Here is a 21,665-nt window from a genome sequence, read left to right as displayed (position 1 = left end):
AATATATAAGAAATTTTGCTGATCTGTATTTTGGACTTACTCCTAAAGAATTTAGGAAGCTAGCATATGAATGTGCCGTTAAGCATGTAACAGTTCCATCTAGTTGGACAGAAACAGGGTTAGCTGGGGTGGATTGGTTCACTAGTTACCTCAAGCGTAACAAAGATTTGACTATTCGCAAACCAGAAGCAACCAGCTTGGCAAGGGCTATGAATTTTAATAAAGCCAATGTGAAGTCATTTATGAATAAGTATGAAAGTGTTCTTCCGAAATACAAATTTGAAGCTCAGCATGTGAATAATATTGACGAAACTGGATCACCACTGTACAAGCTTCGAATAAAATTGTGGCTGCTAAGGGAAAGAAACAAATTGGTGCATAAACTTCTGCAGAACGGGGTAGCCTCGTTACAATGTGTTTTTGTGTAAATGGTACGGGAAATTCAGTCCCGACAATCTTTATATTTCCTCGCGTAAATTATCATGAATATTTTGTCAGAGGTGGCCCTACTGGTTGCATAGGAACCGCCAATAAGTCTGGATGGATGCAAGGAAGTGATTTTCTATTATTCATGAAACATTTTGCAAACCATGTTCGCCCTACATTTGAAAGAAAAGTGCTAGTGTTATTAGGCAATCATGAGTCACATTTGTCTCTTCCAGTGATAGACTTCTGCAGAGATAACGGGATCGTTTTACTCTCATTTCCACCCCACTGTTCCTACAAGCTACAACCATTAGACCGTAGTGTTTATGGTCCACTGAAGAAATATTTATCCCGAGCTATGGACTCTTTTCACAATTCTCATCCTGGGAAAGAATTACAATTTATGATATTCCTGAAGTAGTTTCCTCTGCTCTCCCTGAAGCTGCATCTCCTAAAAATATTATAAGTGGCTTTCATGTTTCTGGCATTTGGCCATTCAACAGAAGTGCTTTTCAAGATTCTGACATTCCCCCAGCATCTGTTACAGATCAAAATTTACTTGAAGATGTGTGTATCCACAATGTTTTGGAAAGAGAAATTGGAACCCCACAATCTTCTGTGGACCACCCACAGGCAACGACTCCTGAGCGGGAATCCCCCACACCCCAGCCAAGAACATCAGGATTGGGAGCGGCCAAATTTTCACCAGAGAGTGTCCGCCCCTATCCGAAGGCAGAACAGAGACCAAAGAGTGCATCATCCCGTGGTAGGAAAAGAGGCAGAAGTTCTATTCTTACTGATACGCCAGAAAAGAACATACTAGAGGAGAAAGCGAAAAGAAAGAGCTAAGTGCCTGTATTGGGTAGAAGCGGCGTAAACAAAGAGATCAAATCAAGGAAAACTACATGAAAAGATAAAAGTCGTAGACCTATTCTGACTCTTAATCAAAATGATGAAGTTGATTGTCTCTGCTTGGTGTGTATGGAAAAGTTCAGCAACAGTCGTCCACAGGAAGAATGGATTCAATGTACAAGCTGCCACCTGTGGGGACACGTCGCATGCACTGATGACAATTTCCCATTTTACTTGTGTAATGACTGTTCTAATTAACATTAATATGTTTCTTTAATATTGTATTTTCCCAAGAAATTTAATATTTGAGTTTTTGAAAGATAGTGTTTGAGAAATCTGTACATATTGCTTAATTTCATACTGATATAGTGATTGTAATGTTAAATGTGCCAGTGTTACAATTGACCCGACCCCTGTTACAATTGACCCTATTATGGGGTCAATAGTAACAATACATTTTTCAACTTATTTAGTGTTACAGAATTGTTTCATGTAAGGAGTAAACCCTGTTATTTTTTTTTTCAGGTAACATGATGTCCAAACTTTCATATTTAGTACATACATATCTTGTATATGGTAATGTGTGGTATAAAACAATGCAAATGTGAAAAATGTTACTTTCGACCCCGGTCTCCCCTACGTTACGATAAATTTATATATATATATATATATATATATATATATATATATATATATTCGAAATTGTATGATAGTATTTAAATACTAAAGTGAATTCTTTTTTTAAGACAATACAATAAGGTAAAAAACTTGATTCTTTCAAAGATTGATGCGCCGACACAAACATACTACTCGGTCGATACTGTTCTCGATTTGGAAGAAGCTGTTCATTTTCCTACAGAATTTGTTAAATCTTTGAACCCGTCTGGACTCCCTCCTCATAAAATGGTGTTGAAAGTAGGTTGTCCTGTTATTTTGTTAAGAAACCGGAATCCACCTAAACTTTGCAATGGCACGCGTTTGCTGGTAAAATCACTAAAAACTTTCATAATAGAGTGCACAATACTCACCGGATGTGGTACCGGAGAAGATGTATTGATTCCCCTAATTCCTCTGATACCATCGGATTTACCGTTACAATTTAAACGCCTACAATTTCCGGTAAAGATATATTTTGCAATGACCATTAATAAATCGCAGAGTCAAACTTTCAACGTTGCGGGCTTAGATTTGAGCGTTGAGTGTTTTTTACATGGCCAATTATATGTCGCTCTTTCAAGAGTAACCTCTAAAGAAAACATGTTTGTATTGTCTAATAACAAAAAAGCTGTGAACGTTGTATATGAAGACATTCTGTAGTATATTTAGTATCAGCATTGCACCCGTGCGAAGCCGGGGCTGGTCGCTAGTTAAGAATAATTTAGGGTCAACCTCAAAGTGGCGGCTATATCATCCCAAAGCAGGATCAACATGAGAATTGAACTCTGCTAAACCCAACATTATCACAAAATACTCATGCATGTAGAAAGTCTCTTAGACACTTGAAGTGCAAAGGAACCACAATAAAAAAAATCATTTTGAGAAGCTTACAAGACAGAGCGTGTGTGCAAACTGCAAACATTGCGACAAAATTATGGCTAATATCTTCTGTTTACGCTCTAAATAACGAACAAACTACATCACCTGCATGACTGTAAAATATTATCCAGAAAACGAACACGTTGTTATGAACACGCATGAAATATATTACAGGGGGAATAAATGATTGTGCGAATTGTTTTCTTCAACCGGCAACACACAAAAAGAGGATTTTACTACGAGATTTTCAGAGATCTCAAAATTCGAGCTTGGGGTCTATCGACACATACGCCACGTGAACTGAGATAAATGAAAGTAAAGGCTTAGTGTGGACGTCCAACCTGCCTTTCATGGCCAGAATTAATGGTGCACGGGGTCAAATGAGGTGAAGGCAGAGGAACGGCAGAATGAAGCCGACATTGTAAAAAATATTTTCAAGTTTTCTAAACAAGTAGGTAATGGGAGCTAGACACTGATTGTACAGTAAATTAAAAATTACAAGGATGGTAAATTTCCTACAAACTTAACTTTTTCCTAAACAAACATAGAAGTGATACCACAGGTTCATTGGGAGTATATTCACCAAATTGTGATTTCCTTTTGCACCCATGCAGTAGTAGGGTAAATTTTCAAACAATTTCTTACACTGTTTGTATCCTGGCTAAAATGTCTCATCTCGGCATTTTCTTTCGCCCTCGCCGTTCCAGCTAATATAAACATTTTGGAATCAGCTTGTGGCATTAATTGCACTCAACAACAGCATATAATTCAACATAGCCTGTCTTATATCAGTTACAAATAACATAATGAGGGAAGTACTTTCACATATCAATGCCTTCCTGATAGGAAAAAAAAACACTCAGCAAGAGTTCAAAAGTGTTTATGTAATCTGGAACGCAGTATCGTTGGTAAGTGCACAAGCTCTAAAAGCGCGAGGACCAGCGGGGGCACTAAGGACGACAATACTCGCACATCACACACCTCTTCGCCTTTACGCGCGAGGCAAAGAACTGCGGCATGACATCATCGCGTCAATAACGCACCTCTATGATACTTCCAGCGATAAACCTGTAAGTTTATAATGAAAAATATAAAGATAAAGAATTACCGCGCGTATTTACACTATGTACCAAAAAATTTTATACATAAAATAAATCCTTGAAAACACTTGATTGGACCTTTTTCACTGTCCAAAAAAAAATCTACAATAATTTTTAACTTATGTTTGAAAGAGTGGTGGCTCTTAAATGTCATTCTTAATCAGAAACCTTTAGAAAAATCTTCAGCTTTTATAACATTTTTAGAAATTACAGTAAATTTACGGACTTTTCACGAAGAATTTAACAGGATTAAAAAAGGGATTTCGTGATTTCAAATACCTGAATTTTCTTAGAAACCACGTCCGAGTTGTGTGTCCCGTTCCAAACAAAGGAGGACAAAAGAAGAGTGTTTTTTACTGTAGACTTCGCCAGGTTTTGAATGTTTTGTTTTTATAATATACGAAAATATATTCTTTTGGATGCATGTTCGAAGTAAGTTAACTCTGTGTTCTTAAATTCACTAAGATAGCCGTAAATTTGCGAAGATCTCTGGACAGTTTGTAATCAGCGTTCTTCGTTAATTGAAGGTGAACATTTTTAATTGCGTAACGTTTGGCGGCCAGGTCACATTCGAACTCACGACTTTTCTTAACGTCACAAAAAACAGAATTTTCAGGTTTATATGAACTTGAAAACACACAACTTACACATAACCTGTAATTATTTTGTAAACTTTATTTTTCACAATAAGGCTGGCAAAGTTAAAATACTGCACTAGCGGAAAGATACTAGCAGCACTCATGCACAAGTTCGCTTTTGCCTGTGTAACTGAGTGTGGCTGTGTGAATTGATTTATAAAAAAAATGAAATATAATAAGTAATTTTTACTGCATCAGCATTGTCACTATAAAGACCCTCGAATCGCGAATTTATTATTCATTTATTTTAAGTCATCGAGTTACCAGCCGAAAACGCAGATGGCAGCAGTTGCAGCGATGTGTGCAGCGCCGCTAGCGAGCTGACGCAGAACTACGACCAGTTTGCGAAGTTCCAGTTCTAACGCGCGTGGCGGCCAGGCCCCCGTGAGGTTTTTTTTTTTTTTTTTTTTTTTTGTGAAGTTCCTTCCAGGCGTGCTGTGATCCGAATCCGCGGACTCCCGCCGACGCCCGCACACCCGACAGAGCCGCTGATCGTGGCAGGGGGTGGAGGGGGGTAGGGCGGGGAGAGGGAAGTGGAGGCCGCGGGCGTATCTCGCTCTCGCCGCGCGGACAATGGACGCGCCGGGCCGGAGGAAATTTAATCCGCCGGCCCCCGCGCCGCCCGGCCATTTTAATTAACTGGAGTGTGACGTGCGCGGCTCGCTCTTGACGTGTCCCCTCCGCTTCCAACTCCCCAACCGTGCTTCCCAAAGCTGCGGCGCCGGTTATTTGCCGCGGCGCGACGCGGTCATGTCCACAACACCGCATCCTCCCTCCCCCCCCCCCAATCCGACTCATCAGCGGGGGTCCCGGGTTCGACCCCGACAACACGGCGTGCCTAGCCTCCACGAGCAAGAGCCGGGCAGGAAGCTGTCACGGCACCGTTTCCTCGGAAGCCACTGGGAATCACCGGATAATTACACTGCGATACCTTGTTTTAAAAAAATATATAATTGGTTAGTATGAAATGGTTCGTGTTTCATCACGACTTGCGAAACATTAAACTCTGCAAAACATTGAAATTAAAAACATAAATATGTCTGATGAATTTTCACACCTTAATTAAAGTTTAGTCAATTAATCAAGGTAAATAACAATCGTAACACAAATAAGGTAAGTAGTGGTATTGACTGAAGATAATGTTAAAATTTTACGATTTTCACAGATGATTATGCAAAAATTGCGACGAAAAAAAATATATTTTTTTCATGAAAACAAGAGAATATAATTGTAGAGGATTTGTTTAGCTTCATCGACGTGGCGCAGTTGTCGAGTGAGCAAGTGTTTGTCGGTTGACCGCGCCGGGACTCGCCGCCCCAGCGACATGGACACGTGGCTTGGCGGCGGCAGAGCGGAGGACACGAGGTGGTTGTGTGGTCAGTCCAGTGCAGTACTGCTGGCTTACTGAGGGCACTCAGACGTGGAGTAGAGTCTGTGAGGAGTCACGAGCATTACCGCGGTGCGCAGTACGGCGGGTGCTCGCAAGGTCATAGCTTTCAACTCTTGGGTAGAGTAGAACCTGCAGCGAGTATAATTCTTCTACAGGGCTGAGCACGTGGAGACGACGAATAAAAAGTAAGGTTCTGGGTAACACCGGTTGGTGTTTTTTACTGAAGGACACACTACGACTAACTCCGGACAAACCTTACAGGAAGGCGACAAGTGCGAAGATCGCGACCCCAGAGCCTTCCTCTCCCTATCCTCTCCCTTTCTATCCCTACCCAGCATCATCATTCACGCCTCCCCTTTTGGTCCTGAGCCGGAGGCGGGGTCGTCCAGAGATTTCCAACTTCGCGCAGACGGAGACGTTCCCCCACCCCTTCTCCCCCTTCCTTTTTGTGTACTTCTGCACTGATGCTTGGGTTGCGTGGCAACCTCCGCGCCTGCGCAAGATGAAAGCCGAGAGTAATTATGTCAGAGCTTGGAGCGGGCGGCATAAAGCAAGCTTTAAGTCGAGGCCACACAGACAGCTACGCGATATTCGCTGCGCCAGGTGGCCAGACAGGATAGTCTAGTTCGCGATGTCGGAGAGACGCATGCCGTGGGATACTGCTGGCTCTCACAGTGTGTAAACGTAAAAAAAATTAATGGGCTCATGAAGTTAATCTAAAAAAAAATATCGAATTTGGAGAATTTCATCATTTGATGAAGTGGCTGCGTGAGTATGAAACCAAAACAATGGATTATTTCTGAATAAACACAACTCAGAACATTTGAGGGATGGGGAACCAGAGATTCTCGACAATACCCACTGGCTCACGGCAACATCCGCCACGTTTCACACTTGTGAAACACCAGGCGTGTGAACCCGACGGGAATCGAATGCGGATCACGTCGGTGGGACGCGAATGATCAGACATCTTTCCTTTTAATTTTATTGAAATAATTAGCTCGTTGGTAATTATTTTCATTACCAACGAGCTGGGCATTCCCTCTTCTAGTAAGGAGGGGGAAAGGGGTATTTGTGTTAGTGAGAAGGTATGATAAGTGCGAAGCTCGCTGGTGCTCCTAGCGCGGTATCGCCTCTAAGTGCAAAGCTGTGGACTGGCGCGCAGTCTTCTCGTCGCGCATAGGGTAACTATAGAATTTAAGCGGTAACCATGAATTATATGGCAGAGGAATGAATGTAAAGGCGTAATGCAAGTACCTTGAATGCTTTTAAGAAGCTGTACCGGGTGTTTAATGCCTAAAATTTATTTTTAAAACGGGGGTTTTAAGCCATTTTCTTCTAAAACTACTGTTTTAAAAAAACTACGTCCTAAACGTATTCTAAAATGCTTTTAGTAAACAGACACCACTCAGATATCGGGTGGTTTCTCCTGACGTTCTGCACACCGTGTGTGTGCCCAGGTAGGGCGGGGCCTTTAGTGACTAAATTCCGAGAAGATTCAGATTCATTCTGACAAGTTTACCGGAACAAGTGTTGTAAATGGTTAGGGCATCTGAGAATTTTTTCTCATTCCTTACCCGGAACTCGAACCCAGAACCCCTGGCACCGAAAGCCGGCGCGCATCAGACTGCGCCACAGCGGTCGGTTTGCAGCGACTTTGGAACAAGTACAAAGTAACGGAGGCGAATACAGTTAACGGGCGGGGGTAACATTGATAAGTTATACCAGGCATAACAAGCATTCCCAGTCGGTTACAACTTCAAATAAGACTTTGGCAAAGTTTTTATTATTTTTTTTTCATTAATTTCTGCTGCTCAACGTAGCTGGTTGTTCGGCAGATGCAGTGAATAAATGATGATTGGGATTTCTCCTCATCCACGGACACCCTTTCAAAGGTTCATAAAAAAAAGCACAAAATAAACTACAGTCATACTCTGGTCATTTCAGTTGCCAATTGAAGCAAACACTCAACACGAGATGAATCAGCCGAGAACCACCGAAGCGAGCTTGCGATGAGTCACGAAGCGATGATGTGTTTGGGGTGGTGAAGGGGGGAGTAGGGGGGTTATGTGCTCCATCCCGCAACGCGGGGAAAGAGAGGTGGGGAGAAGAGTATTTTTATTTATATGTACACACGCACACCCACCTACACATGCGCGCGAAAGTGCGCGAATAAACAAGTCCTCTCTTGCCGGCGGTATCGCTTTTTTTCCCCGAAGATAATTGATATCAACGGCGCTGTCGTCGACGGTCGATCTGACGGTCTCCGGGGGGACAGGGGGTGAAGGGACGGGGGGAAAAAGGGGAGGCGTGGGAAGCCCTTTGTAAATTATTCCTCGCCACGCACGTGACACTGACTTGATGAACGGCTCCGGCGTGACAAAAAAAAAACATGGAGAACGTGTGGTCTGTGCTTTTTGCCCGTGATGGCGAAACAAGGTGGGCTGCTCTTTACTTTCTCTCTGCGATCACTTCAAAAACACCCTCATACTATCATACACACACCTACACACACACACACACACATATGTATGTATATATATATATATATCAATTGTTCTGCATTCGTATTTTATTACACATTATACATCATCCACGACACCCACAAAAAAAATTGATCAGAGTGTTGTAAGGGGGTAGTTTCGTACTTATTTTACTTCTATAATTTTGTGTTTTCGCCCATTATTTAAATGGAAGTCATAATAACTATAGCTGATTGTTTATAAATGGTTTTTATTAAGTAAGTGTTTATTTTATGGTTTTTCAAGAATTGAAAGCCCAGATAATACATCAATTATAGCATGAACTAAGAGCAACCATTCTATATTATGTTGATTTATCACTTCAATGAAAGTTATTTAACGATTTATAGAACCCTGAAAGTTTATATATATATATTTTTTTTCAATCCTAAAAAGAACTGAGAGCAGGAAATTGTGTTCTAAACAGTCACGAGACTACCGTTTGTGTGTAGCCTTTGATTAAAACTCTTTATTTTTAGTATATCCTTTATAAGTAAACAAAACATCCGTTTTTCCCAAAACACTGAACATATCCGATTACTATATTCATGGAAAACTAAATTTTTATTGATATAAGAACGATATCCTGAAAATAAAGAGTTCTACGACAAACGCTTCATACAATCGAGTAATTCAAAACTGTATAACACACGATAACATTCTGTGTTTCAAGTTAGGGTTAAAATATATATTGTCCTTTAAGTTTCTATAAACCATTAAATAAACACTTATAAATTGATAAAACCTTCTATAAACAATTACCCATGTTATCTTATAGTTTATTTAAAAGCATGAGAAAAAAACACAAATTGAATAACTGCACTTTACATCTGTGAACAACGTTGCTGGACTCGTGAGTGTTCGACTTAACTATCTCAAATAATAGTTTACCTAAAATAATAGTTTAACCTTCATAATACCATTGGTTTGATTTGATCAACGCTTAACATCATTGATGTCGATTACATAAAACTAGTGGTAACCTTAAATGTATCTTTACCGAGCAAAATTATATAAAAAACATTTATGAGTTTTTAATTCTTGTTAACGAAACAGTCAGAGGTGGAAAAAAAACTGCAGTGGGGAATCATTCCAGCACTATTTTGCCTGATATTTCGAGAGCCCATAAAACAGAAATCGGAATGATCTACGCAGTGCCATCTACAGAACCGAGTTTATGATATCAATGAACAAACAGCCCGTGTTGTATCTCCATTAAACCTAATATCAGCAGGAGTTCTCCAAGTCAAGATATATGACCAAATTAAATCACTGTTGTGATATTGTAAATAACGTCATTTGAATGTGCCAGTCTTTATATATGTGTGTGTGTATGTATATATATATATATATATATATATATATATATATATTACAAGCGTCGTTCGTTGAGGTTATTTCAAAGGCATTCCCAAGGGAAAATTTTACATGAAGAAAATTACGTTTCCCAGATCCAGATGGAGCCACGGTAAACTCCACCTTGCGCAAGTTGAACAAAGTTTTCCAGTCGCTCTTTGCACAGCAGGGCGGTGCTGGGAAGGAAAATGTACAACAGCACTTCGCAAACATGACGACCTCTCTCCTTGCTGCGAAAACTTTTCAAGAAAAGTTTTAAATTACTGTGGTAGGTTCAAAAAGAAATAACTTAACGTTTCTCCGACTAAAACTTTTGACATCATTAAAACAGTTTAAAATATTGAGTGATTACCTCACCGACTAATCAGGGTCATAAATTCGGCAGACATTACATAACATTATTAAAACAGTATATATAAGCAGAAATATTTCTTATTAGAGAAAGACATCAATCAACCAAAAAAAATTAATTTCCCTTTCAGCACAGCCTACAGGCGTAGGTAGGTAGATTTCGAAGTACCTATTTTTCTTCTGAAAATGTTTTGGAAACGTCTATAAACTCCTGGAACATTTAAAAAACTTAACGTACATAACAACCTATATTTTCGCCAATATAAAAAAAGATCCATTAAACGTTTTCTCATATTCCATGCAGCGAAAATATTTTGAATGTTTTTAACTTAATGCATCCAGCATTGAATATCTTAACGAAATGAATTTCATATTATGCCAAATAAGGAACGAGTAGTTATGCAATTACTTTTGTTATCCAAAAACCATTTTTCATCCCTTGCACTAATACATGGTCGTATAATTTTTTTTGACAAAGGTTTAAGGTACTAAAAAGATGGCCATTAATAAGTTTTAACGAATTTGATACTAAGGAAGTTATATATATATATATATATATATATATATATATATATATCGACACATTTTTTTACGGTAATAGTTCGTTTCATCAAAAATTGTTTGAGCCAAAAGATTCAGATAAAGTTTAGGAGTTTTACAATACATTATAACGTATTCGATTATATATATATATATAATCTATTAAAAAGTAATTACTTTTTTCTTTCTACCCATGTTATTTACACCCCTTACAGTAATGATTTGTTACATAAAAATTACTTCACATACAAATTTTCAACAATATTTAAAAAGTTAAACAAAATAAACATTAAATCGATAGAGTACATGGTAAATAAGTTTTAATTATTATAATATTTCAAGCTCAGGTTTTTTCAACCCCTTGCAGTAATGGTTTGTACTATCAAAAATTGTTTCAGACAAAATATTTCGATAAAAATTATAATATTTACAAACAATTATAACGGATTCGATAGTGTTCCTACTACGGGAGTTATTATTTTTTTTTAAATGTATCCTTCTATTTTTCAACCCCTTTAAGCAATGGTTCGTCTAATCAAAAATTGATTTAGACAAAAGTTTTAGATAATTATAATACATACAAAATATCCGAACGAAATCGATGTTGTGCCTACGGAATTATGATTTTTTTTTGTCCTCCAACCCTTGTTTATTCTACCCCTTGCAGTAATGGTTGGTCGTATGTAACATTATTTTAGACGAAAGTTGTAGATACTAACTTAAGTTTTTACAATGAAACAGAACGGATTTAACAGTATACATGATACATAAATTATATATTTTTTTAACCATTTATATTTTAATCCCCTTAAATATTAATTCGTCTTATCAAATATTGTTTCAGACAAAAGTTTTAGATAAAGATTATAAGATTTACAAACAATTTGAACGGAATTGATAGTTTTTCCCACAGAATGGTACTTCAAACGAAATTAATATTTATAATCGAGCTGAAAAATAAAGAGTTGGTTTGACGAGTTACAAAGTCTGGATTCCCCGATACCTTCGTTATTCATCGAGATAAGTTAAACATGTTCGTATAATTAACATAGGTATTCGAAAAACACAAAGACTACACAAAACCATAACACATCATCAAACGTTATCCAGGCACTCAGTGTTCCATCTCAAAACACTTTCTCTTCTAACCAGTTGTTCAGCTCCGACATCATAGTCGTACACCAGCCCTTGGGAAGCACTTTAGAACATAGGTCGCATGTACAGCGGACGTTTGCTGGTCGAATTCCGACTCAGCCCGTGTAATGCAGTGTCGCCTCTAGCAAGGCTCTGGAATGGAATCCAGGCTGTCCGTTTGTTTTATTTTTGAATTGAAACTTTCCGAAGTGGAATTCTTTTACATCCGGTAGAGTAGAATCAGAACCACAGTGCTACGGAGGTGAGTACGTAACGGAGTTAACGAGTGTTACGTACGTAATGTATGCAACAAATATTTCTCCACGTGGTTTCTGAAAAAAAAGTTTTGAATTGAAACGTGTTGACAGCCAGTTACAGATGGAAGCAGCAGCGCAAGATTTCGTATTACAACCTCTCGCATACTTTTTCCATGCTTCTGCGTTACTTCCGCAACTCGTAAGTCGCAACTCTGAGGTTGGTTTTGTGTTAGCATTAGAATTGCGCCAATTTGTATATACATTTTCAATCATAAATCAATTCCACCTTAGATTATATTGAAGACATAGACAAACACTAGTAAAAAAAAAAGTGTATTTTGAACGCAATATTACGCGTGCTAAAAACATTAAGAGTAGGGGAGACCGGGGCTGGTTGTAACAGTTTCGCTATTTTATTTTTTATCTGATCATGGATAACATAAACGGCACTTCTGACTGAGCTAACTTATTCAGTAGTTATTCTACTTTTACAAAACAATTTTTACATAAATTTTCCTCTAGCATATTTTTCTGTACAAATCTAAAACCTCGGAAGTGTAAAGTGTTACAACCTGCCCCGAGGCGGGGCTGGTTGTAACACACATTGGGGTAGGTTGTAACAACATTACTACAAGGTAAAATATAATTTTTACTGGGATTACTTATAACAAATTACTACTTATACAATATATTTCAACAAAAATTATTATTTTTTCACTTGCTTAACTTCAGTTTGTCAAATATTAAATGAACAGTGGTCCTCACTCAGAGATTTCATCTGATTGGCAATTATGACAAATATACATTTTAGATTTTTTTGCACAAGAAAAATGCGACCATAACTGGCAGTTTAGACAACGAACCCACTCCTCTCCTGGTTTGCTTGTAGAGAATGATTCCAAACACACTAAACAAAAGCACTCGCTTTCTTCCTCTGATGAGCTGCACTCTGCTGATCTTCGTTTTAGAGAACGTTTGGGCGTGGATTTTGCAGGCATGCGCGTTTGTGATACATTCCCTTTTATCTTAATCAAGCCTGGTGTTCCTCGTTTCGCAAATTCTTCTTCAATGGCTTTCTTCTCTGGAGTATCCGTCAAAATGGCACTTTTCCTGGTCTTTCTTCCTCCTTTCCTTTTCCTTGGAGCGACTTTAGGAAGAGGTAGAACCACTTCTGGAGAAAACTTCTCTGGTGTGTGGGAACAGTTAGAAAATGATTGAACTGGTGTTCCTTGTGAATCCCTGAACACATCGTGTGAACAACTTGGTGCTAAGTCTGGATCAGGCCTGTCTGTCACAAACGAAGGAGCGAAATCGGCATCCTGAAATATTTCCCTATTATAAGGATGTATTCCACATTTCTCAAATCCTTGTTGGATATTTCTTGGCGTTGTGGCAGTGGGAAAAGCTATCTTTAAGATTGAGGGAATATCATAGATTGACATAGGCTTAACTGTGCTCTCTGGTGTTTTGTTGTTCCTCAACCATGCATCCATTGCCGTATTGATCTGTTTTTTGAGTGGGGCAAAAACACTTCGATCAAGTGGCTGAAGGCGATGAGTGCAGTGAGGTGGGAACGATAGCATTACAATGCCATTTTCTTTGGCAAAATCTAAACAGTCAGGAGCTAAATGCGACTGATGATTGTCTAGAAGGAGGAGGATAGGTTTCTCTGGGCTCGAACGAATACAAGAAACAAAATGCTTAAGAAAAAGCAAGAACTCTACCTCCGTAGTCCAGCCAGACTTATTTGCAGCACCTATACATCCAGTTGGACCATCTCTGATGAAGTGATCATAATACCTTACCCTAGGAAAAATAAACATAGGAGGGATAGCATTTCCAGCAGCATTTACTGCTACAGTTAGAGTAACTAACTGCCCTCGTTCAGATGATGTCATTGCTCCAATTTGTTTTACCCCCTTTCTTGCTACGATTTTTGAAGGATTCTGGACAGTAGTGACCCCGGTCTCATCTACATTCCAAATGTCATTAGCTGTGAAAGAATGGCGATCATAAACTTCAGAGAGTTTGTCAAAAAATTTGGAAACGTTGGCACGATTAAAACTAGAAGCCCTTCCCAAACTAGTTGCCTCTGGAGTCCGAATGGAAAGGTCTGGGTGGCGCTTTAAAAAGGAAGAGAGCCAATCTGCACCTGCTAGTTCTTTGTCACTCCATGTGTTTGGCATGGGAACATTATACTTCTTCCCACATAAGAATGCAAGATGACGTACATCACGTGGAGTGAGTCCAAAATATATGTCAGAACATGTTTTTATGTAGGAAACAAGAGCGATCTCTTGCAAAGGTGTAAATACCTGTCTGTTCCCATAATAACCAGCCAAAGGTTTCCACTCCTCTCGAAAATTAATATCGACTGCATTTAAACCTGAAACAATAGAAAAACCATACAGGCCTATGTTAATTTTGCTCCTGTTTTCACATAAGAAAATCTAAACTACGCAAAACCATATTTTTTGTACTAATACAATAAAAAACGTTTACAACCCATTGTTGAGACGTATTTATGTTAGAAATCAAGCAGATGTAATTAAGAAAATTCATTAATGAATGCAACTTACGTTTGTTTTTCTTTTTTATGTACCTCCCAAGTGTCACATGGCAGATGTTGTACGTTTTCGCAGCATGCCTAACAGATCTTCCTTCTCTTACAACTTCAGCTGCTTTCTCCAACATGTCAATAGAATATTTTCCTTTGTCGGTTTTTCTTTTGTAGTTACGCATCTGAAATTAAAATTTGACTGGAAGTTATTAATTACATCTACAAGATAAAACCGTTTAAAATGTATTTTTTTTCTTTCATAAAAGACTTAAAAGGAACAATAAATTAGGTAAACGTGGTCACGGGGTAGGTTGTAACAGTACGTGGGGCAGGTTGTAACAGATTAATTTCGCTGTTACAACCTACCCCATGTGACATCATTATAGAACACATTTAATTTTACCATATAGTTTGTATTTGTTTCCAATGCCAACAAAACATATCAGAACCTAAAGCTTAGGAGATTATTTTGCCTCGAAGACATTTTCTAAACTCCCTATACATTACGTACAATACGCATGTCAGTCAAACAAACAATATTTACTTACCTCGTCCAAAAACAAATTTTTCCTTCTTGTCGCCAGTGAAATCGTCCGACTGCCACAGTGTTACCACTCGCACTGAAGGCATCATAATGTGCCTTGATGGCTGAAACGATGATACGCTCTTGTGGCTGGTCGTGGAACTATTCGCCCTGTTACAACCTGCCCCTGTTACAACCAGCCCCGGTCTCCCCTACTCTTAAAATGTTCTATCCCTCGTATCTGCGACGTTTCGCTTCTAGTGCGCGCGGCGGTCACGCACCCATGTTTATTATTTGGGCTTGAAGTCTCAACAGCGGGGTCATTAGTGGAGTTGCGCTCAACATCACACGTCAAGGAATCGGTTATGGCTGCGGCCACGTACTTTACGCGAGAGAGAAAAAAAACCTAAAACCTGATAGCAGTAAGATATGCATGCGCTAGCGATTGTTCTCTTGTAATTGGCGGCCGTCTGCAAGACAGGTCAATGTCCTAATTGGCCGAGCCATTCAGGACGCGTGTTCTTCCGCACTGTATGTCAATAATTGGGGTGCTGACAGTACACATGCGCCTGAAATGAACCCGGCCAACCAAGAAACACAGACAATGCTTACTGTATTTTTTGTTTGTAAATGGAATATAAATATGTATGTGAAAATACAGATATTTGTAAATTTACATGAAAACAACTATTACTACAAAATAGTTTGTGCAGTAATATTGGTTTCGGATTCTTACCCGGACATTTATGCTTTGTGTTGTCCCATTACCTACAACAGTTAAAGTTAATTGTAAACCGTTCCATGAACAGCTTTCCAGTATTAACTGCGCATATAATAAGCACGATACAACAAAATAAAGTCCAATTATTGAATATTCCATTATCCTTTCTATTGTTTAAAAATACATGTTCTAATGAAACATTAATTAAAATATAAAATTACGCGCCAATTTTTGTAATAAATACTCAGTATCATCTCGAAAAAAAGTATTTCATACATGCAAAAATTACCATAGCCATGTGCTGTACAATGTTACAATATATTTATTTGTAGTATTACAATATAATTCTTGGCAAGTGGTTATGAATCTTTTGTATAAGTACAGAACTTTTTTTTTGTGTGGGGCGTGCTAGGCGATATGATATCGCGGTGGTTCGCTAATTACTTTTACTGTGTGAGCTGAAGAAAATAAAAACAAAACCTAGCCCTGATTTTAAAAAAAATTACCACAATTGGAGGATCCCCGACTCAGCCAGGGATCGAACCCATGACCTTCGACTCTAACCACTGACATAGCCGGACGGACTCAATAGAGCTGTACAAACAGCTGCCAAACAATAATCTTAGAAGTTTTATTGGCACAGCGGATTCCAATCAAAGATTCAAAACACATTCTGTAATGAAAATGGCTATTTATCACATTAAAACGTTTGGATTTATTCGTATATTAAAAAAAAAAAACGAAGTCACGGTAACAGATGACAATATTGTTTGCGTCACATCTATTATTTTTAAAAGAAAAACGAGACACAATCTAAATAATAATATTTATTGTTTCAAAATGCACTAGAAGAAAATAAAACATTAATCTGGTATAGAATTGTAAACGGCTGTTGAAAAGGAGACAACCCCAAGAATTAATTAAAATACACTTTTTTTTTTGCGAGGTGCAAAAACGTCTCCACTAAACGAAGACGCCAGATCGGACGCACGAACAGCTCGGAGCACGCTGCGAGAGAACAAACAGAAGGAACGAGGTTGGCGAGGGGGGGGGGGGGGGGGAAACCAGGTTATCCAGTATTGACAAGTTGGCAGCACGCTCTTGCGAAGACGCTAACACAATTGAAGAGTTCTCAGGAGCCGCCGAGCTCCCTGGCCCGCAGCCAGGGGTGACAGCGTCGAGTTCCGCAACTCCAGTGAAGAGTTTGTCACAGCGGCGGCGTTGCGCAGGCCCCCCCTCCCTCACCGAACACTTGGCGAGGGCCAGACCGTGCAATTCACATCAGTTGAGGAGCAGCTGCGGGTACCGAAGGACCACACATTCGTTCCAAACAGATTTCATGACATATTAATTTTTTTGTCACTTTGAATATTGAAAATTTACCTTTCGTTAAGGGAGGTATTTAACATTAAGATATATTCTATTGACAATATTTATTCAGTTTGCAGCCATTACTAAAAATTAAATTTAATATAAAACTCCGACGACTTCACACGAACAAATAAATTGTAGCAGTCACTCACTATTAACTTTATGCATAAAGTTAAGTTTGTAGACGCTTTATACTTCATTGTTAAACTTGTGTCCACTGTGCATGTACAATTCGTTGCATTTCCGTTGTCCACTAAAATTTCACCCTCAGTGCGCCTAAAGAAGCGTAACTTCAAAAAAAGGGCAGCATCCAATTGACAGTAGACACGGACTTATTTGTGTGCAATTTTTGTTGAGTTAATGGCCGAAACGGCCGGTAAAAAATAAGGTGAATTTTGCAGGTGCCCACCCATTGTTAGTGGCATACGTTTTTGCCTAAAAATTATGATCGCTAATTAGACTGCAAAACGGTATGCTTGCGCTCTAGCGATTGTTCCCTTGTAATTGGCGGCATTCTGCAATAGACGCCATTTTTTTCTCTGTTTGCCCGTTCCATTAAGAGCGCATTTGGTTGCTATATGACTGGTACATGCAGTAAACCCGACCAACCACGAAACACAGGCAATGCTACAAAGTTTTAACGCCCAGCTGGTTCGGAACTCTTTTTCGCAATATCTATACATGGTGCTAGTTACATGTAGAGACAGGAAAAATTCGCGATTTCAATGACCTGTAGGATATACTCCATGATTCTCTATGCACGCGGGAAAATTACGTCTGCTCATTGGCTACTGACTCGTGTCACCTGTTAATTGGGACACTAGTGATTCGATACTTCTTTTGTTGAAAGTTTATCATCCGCCGAGTGTCATTCAGATAAACTGTGGCCCAATCACTGTTGCGGTAAAAATGCAAACGTGTTTTGATTCTAGCCTATCGCGAAATGAATCCGCGAATTTTTCCGGTCTCTAGTTATATGTGTATAATGTAGCTGCGTAGCATGTTCTCGCCTTTAGCGTCCTGGATCGTTGTTTGGATTGCAATTCCTCGACGTGATTGGTGACGGGGACCCTGCCCGCCCGTGTGTGCTCGCGTATTTGCATGCGCAAACAACGGGAGCTCTAATTGGCCCTTGGTCGCGCCACACCTGGCTGGTCGCGCCGGCGTGGGGGTTACCCCTCGTGCAAGTCGCCCGTCGCGACCTGGGCCGTCGTGCTGTAGCAAAGGGACGGTCGCTTTTCAGGGCCGTCGAGAGAAGCCAGGGGTTCTTTGAATGGTTCTGCTATGGGCAGGGACCGGGAAAATTCGCGGTTTCGGTCACCTCTAGAATTTCCTCTACATACGTAAGCAACTATCCCCATGCTCATTGGCTGCTGACTCGGGTGTTGTCCAGACTAGTTTTCCCGTGACTCCACACCTATTTGGCCCAAGAGTCGTCCAGACGAACCGTGCGCCAGTAACAGAAGGATCGCATCGGTAGAATTGTTTGAATTTTCAGCCTATCGAAATTTAATTCGCGAATTTGCAGTCATACGCCATTTCTTGTTACACTGTACGTCATAAGTAGAGACCTGGAAATTTCTAGGATTCGTCTGTCTTCAGGGTATAATTTAAAGTCACACATTTTTAAAACTTGTTAATTGGCACTACCTTATTCACTTACTTCTCTCCTAGCCGGGGATCGTTGGCTCACGGTCGTAGGGGGGCGTGTCCAAATAACTGCGGTCCAATCATGAACACAGTGAAGTTTTGCATTCTAACTTGCAACTAAATGAATGCGCGAAATTCCCGCATCTCTAATCATGGGTATCGAACACCGCGTTTGTTTGTGAAACGTGTATCAGAAAAAAAAAATGGGACAGTGGCTTTCTCATTCATCACGAAAACGCGCCGTACCAAACTCACACGAGTTTTTGGCCGAACACATCCAGAATTTTTTTCCAATCATGGAACCAACATTGATATAAGCCAAGAAGAGTAATATTTAAAGGATATTAGTTCAAAATTTGGTTTGTTAGCTCATTACTTGTTCGTATTTTTAAAAAATATATATACTATTCACCGTTATTTTTGATCGGACCTCGTAGTTTGCCAGCCGGACTCTCCCGGTATCTCTGGCCGCACGCGCTAGAAACGAATGAAGACAATTTGTCGCGCCGTGTCGTCGCCCGCGCTTGTCCGTCTCGGAACGACATGGCCGTCGACGAGTCGACGAGACGCGGAACCCAAGAGAAATGAAGTCGAAGGAAGGAGAAAAGTTCCCCGGGACGCCGTGAGAAGGAGGGGGCAGGGGGGGGGTCGCACACCCGCGGGATCGCCGCGAGGGATCTCCGCTGTGATTGACCCGCCGAGTGTTGGACGTCCCCTCGCGGGAGGGGGCTCAGTCCTGTCAGAGCTGGCGCTGAGCTGGACTCACGATGATGATATTTCTCTCACACGCCACGTTATTTATTGATTTTTCGTCATTACTTTTACCATTCGTGGGCTGTTTATAGTACAATTTCTGACTCTAAATATCTCCTTTGCATTTGTTGATCTGTACTCAAAAGAAATTCACGTAGTGTAATGTAATAGGTGTTAAAAAAAACCGCGGAAAGTGATGATAATTACGAAGATTTACGCGCCCTTTTACACCCATGATTTCACATTAAGTGAATATCTGTTGAAAATATTTTTAGCAGAATAAAAAATGCAAGGGAGGAATTGAGTTAAGATTTTTATAACTAGTTTCAGATAAAAGGAATGAAAAAAAAAAATTAAAATCAAAATGGCGTGTGAGACCGTGCCTTTAGTAGGTATTCTTCTTTTTTTAATAATTGTTTATATTCTTCGATTGATGTTATATTAAAAGACCAGAAAAAAATATTTGGGTCATGTCTGGTCTGCGTACCACTAGTATACGCTTCAATTGCGTTTTCATTTGACCATTGGTATAGTTTTAACTCGCCCCCAAGGACAAGAGATCAATGACATATTTACAAAATTCAAATGGCCGTATCACTTGCAATCCGGCCTGAAGGTGAAATGTGGCAGTGGCCAATGGGCAATAGACACAAGACTTATTTGTGTTCATGTGTATGGAGCTAATATTGGTACCTACCAAAAAAATCAAGAAATTTACAGGTCTCTAGTTATACTTTATCTTACTAAAAAATGATTTTCTCTTTTAAAAAAATTTAGCATTTCAAATAATTAAGGTAATCATTTTTCTTGTATATTTTGTATTTTTATAATTTTTGTACTTTTTTTTTCTCTCGTTTTTATAATTTGGTCAGTCGGTTTAAAATACCGCACGTAGTATAAAGCGATTAGTAGCAATCACATACAAGCTTGCTTTCCCCCTGCATCATTCCCCTTCCGTCTTGCTTACCACTCACGGGCTCCTTTTCCCCGCACCAAAAGCTCTCAAGACTTTTGGCCCGCACTATATAGTATACTTTCACCTTTCCTCTCGCGCTTCTTCACACCCACCCATGTTGTCGCAGTGTCTAGTTGGTTTTTATTAATGAATGTGCTTTGTACTCTTGAGTCTCTTTGAGGAAAACACCAACTGGATTTAGGTTCTCATTTTTCCATGCTTTCCCGAAATCACTCCAGGATTGATCTTTACCGTAGGTCATGGCAAATTCCCCCCCCCCTTTTTTTTTCACAAGGTCATTTGAACTGTATTGCTGTATTGTTGGGCTTATTCGTCGCCATTTGTTTTTCCCCTCAATTTTTCTGTTGCTGTCATTCTAATTTTGTACGTTTTAACCCAATTTTTTGGCATTTGAAGGCATAAGTCTTATCTCCCAGATCTTCTGTACCGTGTAGCAACAGGCTCTTAGTCTGTAAGTTCCGTGAAGAAATAACTGCTTATTTCATGCGGGCAACTGCAACTGCCATGATAATCACACCAGTTCACAAGTGTTGACTTCAACAATTAGCCAAAGCTAAGTCATACGTCATGTCATGCCAAAAAAAAAAAAATAGACGCTTATTGCAAGCGGTATGAAAATGTGTGTAATTGCAAGATGGCAATACTTTTTCTTTCCGTCGTTTAATTCTACAAACTTAACATTTTACACATCAACCACCCTCACTTTCAAAGCCGTCTCCTCCCTCTTTCTGAGCTCGACCGTGGGGTTGCGCACTTATATTTTTTAACTCGGTCCAAAGTGTGTGAACTCGCAGAAGCAACCGGCGGACGAGTATGAAGTTCCAGCAGCAGATTCGCACAAGTAGCTTCGCGCGAAGACGCCGACTAACAACAGCCAAGTGCATGACGGGTGGAGGAGGGGAAAGGCGGCGCCAGTGACTGACGGGCTAAGATCCCTGGCGAGGAACACCCTCGCCTGTTGCCTGCCTCCGGCAATCCAATTAAGCGAGGGTGGGATGGCGTCTGTAAT

At 39.8% G+C, this 21,665-nt stretch overlaps 2 protein-coding genes across 2 annotated transcripts in view; both read right to left on the bottom strand.

The window, feature by feature from the left end:
- Positions 1-21,665, bottom strand: part of LOC134533843 (tyrosine-protein kinase Btk) — a 406,493-nt gene that overhangs the window by 374,145 nt on the left and 10,683 nt on the right. The gene's annotated exons all lie outside the window — the stretch shown is intronic.
- On the bottom strand, positions 12,477-15,395 carry LOC134533844 (uncharacterized). Its single transcript, XM_063371538.1, has 2 exons — positions 14,682-15,395; positions 12,477-14,488 (listed from the first exon to the last, which is right to left on the bottom strand). The coding sequence occupies exons 1-2, from the start codon at positions 14,842-14,844 to the stop codon at positions 12,864-12,866; spliced, it is 1,788 nt and encodes a 595-aa protein (XP_063227608.1). The 5' UTR covers positions 14,845-15,395; the 3' UTR covers positions 12,477-12,863.

Source organism: Bacillus rossius, chromosome 7 (assembly GCF_032445375.1).
Source record: "Bacillus rossius redtenbacheri isolate Brsri chromosome 7, Brsri_v3, whole genome shotgun sequence".
NCBI lineage: Eukaryota > Metazoa > Arthropoda > Insecta > Phasmatodea > Bacillidae > Bacillus > Bacillus rossius.
Note: the sequence above shows the minus strand (reverse complement) of the source record. Positions and strands in the feature narration are given on the sequence as shown.

Bases quoted from the DNA above. Each gene is read 5' to 3' on its own strand.
- LOC134533844 (XM_063371538.1), bottom strand. From the start codon at position 14,844: ATGCGTAACTACAAAAGAAAAACCGACAAAGGAAAATATTCTATTGAC. The intron at 14,489-14,681 runs GTAAGTTGCATT...CTATTGTTTCAG, and splicing joins CATAAAAAAGAAAAACAAAC to GTTTAAATGCAGTCGATATT.